The 5,820-nt window shown below is 37.9% G+C and overlaps 1 protein-coding gene across 1 annotated transcript; it reads left to right on the top strand.

Moving 5' to 3' along the window:
• Window positions 1-451: 451 nt before the first annotated feature.
• On the top strand, window positions 452-5,737 carry LOC121917734 (phospholipid phosphatase 4; the record flags this gene model as incomplete). Its single annotated transcript, XM_042443853.1, has 3 exons — window positions 452-542; window positions 4,435-4,498; window positions 5,613-5,737. Coding segments are annotated over 3 exons (280 nt in total), but the record flags the coding sequence as incomplete, so codon positions are not given.
• Between the last annotated feature and the right edge of the window lie 83 nt (window positions 5,738-5,820).

Genomic DNA, 5,820 nt, shown 5'->3' with positions numbered 1-5,820 from the left:
GAACATGTTCTGAAATGGAACCTCTTTGGTGAGCTGGGAAGGGGAGCAGGACAGTCCATTTTTGTGTACACATGTATGCAAATCATGTGCACACAAAGATTCCATATGCATCCAGGGTTTACAAAAAGCTTTGACAATTTCTAAGAAGCTATAAAATTGATGACCTGTCACTTTGTAACACCACCTTTTTTAGAGCTCAGTTTATATTTTCACAGGTAGCAAATCTTTAAATATGCCACTAGGTGATTAGCAGTTAGGATTCAGAATTAAGTCTCTAATTTGTTCCCTTCCCTCCAAATATATTTGCTCTTTGGTTGTGGATAGTGATCATGCAACCTTGCTTAGAGTTTGGGAGTTCATCTCAATGAAGCTAACTGGAAATGGTTAATTCCATGAGACTGATGGAGAGAAGATGCAATGATGAGTGATCCTTTTGTTATCTCTCTCATAGGCCATTTCATTCCTGACACCTCTGGCTGTCATTTTTGTGGTGAAAATCATCCGGCGTACAGACAGGACTGAAATTAAAGAAGCTTTCTTAGGTAAATTGAGAATCATCTTGATTTTTTAAAGTAAGAAAATTGGAAAGTGTTTGCTTCCAAGAGTGTGGGAGACATCTGAAATCTTTCTTTTGGGAAACAAAGGTATTAAATGTTCATGGAGCCTTGAAAATAAAATAAAAAAATTACAGATTCTTGAATATCACTGACAAAGGAGTTTTATTCTTCCTGAAAATCCATGTACTCTGAAGTCAGCAGAAAATACAGATTGAGTAGTAAGAGCAAGCAAAGGTGAGAAGAGTGGGTGAAAGTTGTCTGGCATTAGAAGATTTTTTGAACAGCATTTCTTTCCATGGGGAAATGGACAGTGGTATGTGTGTGTTTCTGCTGAAGATGTTAAAGTAAAAAACAAAAAAATAAAACCTTTTTACAGTACTTGTAAAGCTTACTAAACTTTCTAAAACTGAGTATCACGCCAGATTCTTTTGGCTGGATGCCACCAGTGGTATAGGGCATGTCCTTTCAAGTTTTACTTCTTCTTCTTCCTTTGATGTTTTACACTGATATGCTTAATAGAGTATTTCAAGTGTACAAAGTGTCTCACGTATGTTATCTTAATATCCTTACAACAACACCCACAAAGTAGACAAGTATTTGTTGTCTCCATATTGCTGATAGAGACCCAGGGAGTAGTAGTTTGGCTAAAAACCAGTTGGGGTCAAAGCTGACAAAACATTTTGGGTGTTTGTAGACTGAGCAGGAGGTGTGCTTTCTCCCACCATTTTAGGGAAGGTGTTTCCTCCATTTGGTCCAAGAGGCACTAGTGCCCAGACATAATCCACAAGATTAGCAATTGCACAAACATTTTTTAAAGTAAACTGTAGATGTAGCCTTTAGCTCTTCATTGGGATCATTGCAGTGGGCATTGTCTCTTTTCACTATTGTGAACTACCTTGAGTCCCAAAGGATATACAATAACAAAGTTCCTGTATTGCAATACTATGGTCCTTATTTCTAGATTGGATTTCCCACACAGGCAGTTTACTTTAAATAAGCCATTCCTGTGCTTGCTAATTCATCTAAATGGTATCATATCCAGTGTGGCCCTTATGGTGTTTTGTGACTGAGGTGTACTTCAACTTTCCAGGGCTTCCTAGGCTTGTAATCTTAGCTGCTATGTCATGCCCCTTTTATCTCTCCCTTCTGTTCTCCCATGCCTGGTGCCAACACCCACTCAATTTCAGCATCATATATATTGCAAAACTTCTCATTATTATTTCTTACCAAATCTTCACTACCTTGCCAAACTGACATCACACTTGGTACATTGTCATCATATGCTTCCAACTTAAGCTATCCCCAGTTGTGTTCTTTGAAGTGAAATGGAATGAAATGACTGCTGGGGTGTCAAGAGCTCCAATTCTACAAAAGAATCATTGGCAACTTGCTGGTCATGCAGTTTCTAGTTTCAGTTCCTGGTGATATTTTTCACACTGTTTAAACACTGTAAAGCGTTCCTCTGGTTTTCGTTGTTGTTGTTGTTGTTGTTGTTGTTGCTGGAGTTGGCATATTCAGTGTAACCTCTAACCTTTTGTGGCTTGTAGTTCTCATAAAATTTGCAGCAAGTTCTGAATCTCTGTTTGAGAATGGGACTATTCAAACCTAATCCAAAGGGTTTAAAAATCCTTGCCATAGTCTACATAGGAAAGCATCCACAAGCATAGTTTTTGCTTAGGAGCTGTCCAGCATTTTTTCTGCTGAACCAAGAAACAGCGTGAGATAATGTTATACATTTAATTACACCTTCAATTACTTTAAAGTCCTGGTTCTACAACTGTCTTGGATTTCTAGTGAATTCTCTGAGAGGGAAGTACATCTCAAGAAGCTTCACCTTTTCTAGAAAACATAAAATTATTGCTGAATAACCCAATGGTTCTTTTGCCACACTATTGTTTTTGAACAGTTGTTCGGAAAGAGATATTGAGCCCTGTTGGGTTCTCTTAGTAGTGAAGGGTCAGAAATACTTTTCTTTGAATTCCACTGTACAAGCAGGACTTTATTTTTTAGTGATAATTTGGTGTTGAACACAAATTCCATTGCAACACTGTGATGAGCCAAGAACCACACATATTTTTCAAACAGTTATGGGATACTAGGGAAATGGTGATCTTTTACATTGATGAGCAGAATAATAAAGCCACTGAATGAAAAAAAAAATCTTGGTATAGTAATAGATTCATAGAATCATAGAATTGGAAGAGACCTCAAGGGCTATCGAGTCCAATCCCCTGACATGCAGGAATACAGAATCAAAGCACTCCCGACAGATGGCCATCTCGCCTCTGTTTAAAAATCTCCAAAGTTATTTCATATATACATGTTCTCTTAAAATAATCAGGTAAAAACTAATAATTAGATTTAAAAACACAGTACAAGAAGTCAGGAAGTAATTCTTATTGAAACAATCTGTCTCAGAATGTTGCAGAATGTTTTCATTCATGCCTATTGGATTTGCTCTTAATCTGGGAGGACATCCTTTTCAGTCCCAGTGAGCACATCTGGTGTCAGCTGGAGAGCCAAGGGCTGTACACACATGTACAAACATACATTTACTTACACAGATATGCATGTATGAATACACACTTTTCTTCAAACACAACTCAGCAAAAATACAAGCAGAGGTGGAGACATGTATGTACCCATCCCATCACATATACATTTCTGTACACTCTCAACCCTTGGGTTGAAAATGCCTCATGGGGACCAACAAAAGACTCCTCTTCTACTTTACAAGGAAACCAGAGTATCAGCATTTGTCAGCTACCTGTAGAAAGTTTCTGCATGGCAATGAACTGAGTAGTGAGAAGTGGAGATAGATGGAAGCATGTCTTTGGTCAGAGCTGGCGATTTTTGGTATCTCTTTGGATGCAGGCAGTGGCTTGTGAGATGATTCCTAATTAGCAGAGTTTTTCCATTGGGATCAGTTGCTTTATCTTTGGTTGTTGGCATGCTGGGGATTTGTTCCTTTTCTGTTCATATGGTCTATTGTCAAGGAGCAGGACTGCCATTGCCATTGTAATTTCCTATGAGTGATGCAGCTTTTTAATCATTTAGCAGAGTTATGGGCTTCACAACTAAACAAAGAGAGGAGACAGAGGAAAGACTAAGTGACTGAAGGGAGAAGCTGAGTGAAGGAATATGTTTGGCGTGTGTGTGTGTGTGTGTGAGAGAGAGAGAGAGAGAGAGAGAGAATCAATGAGCAAAGGAGATAAGACTGGGTGAAGGAGAGCGATAGGGGAGAAAATGAATGAGCAATGGAGAAAGATTAAGAGAGAGAGAGTCTGAAAGAAGAGCAGAGAGAGATTGAGTGAGGTTGAGGGGAGCTGAATGAATATAGGAGAAAGAAGGAGTGAGTCTGAAAAGGAGAGGGAGACTGAATGACAGCATAAATAAAGGAAACCGATTTAGTAAAGCAGAGAGAGAGAGATGGGCTGTGTGAGTTAAGGAGACCGTAGGTGTGAATGAGAAAGAGAGAAGGATTGGTGAATTAAGGAGGAGAAAAAGGAAGAGGGAAAAGGCTAGGGGAATGAAAGAATAGGCAAGAGGAATGAGATTGGTGAACTTCACACTGAGATACCTGTTTTAAATTGGTATCCTGGAGACATAGAGATTATCTTGATCAAAGCTTAAATTCTTTGAAAATCATTCCTCTACCCAGTAGCTTGCCTTTCTAGTGCAATGTGTTCCTGCTTTGGAGAGAGGATGAATGTAGATGACAGAATACATCCCTTGCAAATTTGGGACATTTTGGGCCTGCATGCATAGTGTGACTTACCCATGCATTTGTCCCTAACTGAATGGCAGTCCACGTGTGGCAAATTAAAAATGTGAATGCATCACTTATGGTTTTTTACACTCTTGTTTTGTTTTTTAGCTGTTTCCTTGGCACTTGCTTTGAATGGAGTCTGCACAAACACTATTAAATTAATAGTGGGGAGGTAAGTCCTGTAATAATTATGTTTTTTTGGCTTGAACGTCATTTATTGTTGGATATAATATACACCAATGATGCTGGTGAAAAGAGCAAACAAGGAGTTTATACAGATAAATGCTAATATAATGATTATTGCAGCACCTGTTTCTAAAAAAATATTGTATAAAGGATGATGAGATTAATGTCTTCTTTTAACAGTTTTGCTTTTCTGTAGCTCTGTTTAGTTAACATGGACTCAAAAATACATCTGCAAATATGGCAGTTCTGTAGAGACATCTGTGACATCAGTTTCCTTCTGAGAGTTCATTGGGCACATACAGTAATAGTGTTAAACAAAGGAAACTATAAAAACCAATCAGTCAGTTTCATAACCTCTCACATAAAATCTGGATCCACACTCAGTTTAATTTGCAATAACTTTTTAATATTCAATAAAGTTGTGACCTCCCCACTTGCTTAACATGTGCCTTGCCTCTCCATTCTCATGTCTGTACATTAAAACACACTTGCTGTTAATATAAATTGTTGTTTACATATCCTTTCCAGTCCTTCTAAATCTCTGATGGTGTGGGTGTGTGTACTAATAACAGTGTTTAGTTCATTTTTTTTTGCTTTGCTTTACGCAGCATAAGTTTCTTTTCAAGTCAGCTCTGAAGTAAAAAGAATGAGCTGAAATATCATTGTCTGCTTCCCATGCCTAAAATTTAAATCAGGTTTTTTTCATCACACACCTTCTATTTTCCACATAATCTAGCCAATGGATATTCTTATACAGGTGTACATGAATAATCAACGTGGTGATTGATGTGACATTGCCAGTCTGCAAGATATTGAGTGACAGTCCATGACATTTTCCAGAAAAGAATAAACAGTTGTAACCAATGAGCTTGAGAAGCACTGCCCTAGGCTTTTAGAATTCTTAACTGTGTTTTTTAAAAAGAAAAACATTGGCTGAAGCGTTGTATATAAAACTACTAATTGCTTTCAGTGGCACAAATCCACAGAAACATGGAGGAAATGAGCACCTTCATCATAAATGATCAGTTCAGTAGTATCACTTTGAGGTTTTATTAACAGCTGCCCTTTCCTTTTCAAATATCCTTGGTATTTTTTTCCAGACCTCGTCCTGATTTCTTTTACCGCTGCTTTCCAGATGGAATAATGAACTCTGAAATGCACTGCACAGGTGACCCAGATGTGGTGTCAGAAGGCAGGAAAAGCTTTCCTAGCATCCACTCTTCCTGTAAGTTCATTCAAATGCAACACAGTGCTTTTTCTTCTTATTATTATTATTAACCTTTATTTATAAAGCGCTGTAAATTTACA

This window comes from Sceloporus undulatus, unplaced genomic scaffold, assembly GCF_019175285.1.
Source record: "Sceloporus undulatus isolate JIND9_A2432 ecotype Alabama unplaced genomic scaffold, SceUnd_v1.1 scaffold_426, whole genome shotgun sequence".
NCBI classification, from domain to species: domain Eukaryota; kingdom Metazoa; phylum Chordata; class Lepidosauria; order Squamata; family Phrynosomatidae; genus Sceloporus; species Sceloporus undulatus.
The sequence above is the reverse complement of the archived record's forward strand: the minus strand, read 5'-3'. Positions and strand labels throughout refer to the sequence as shown.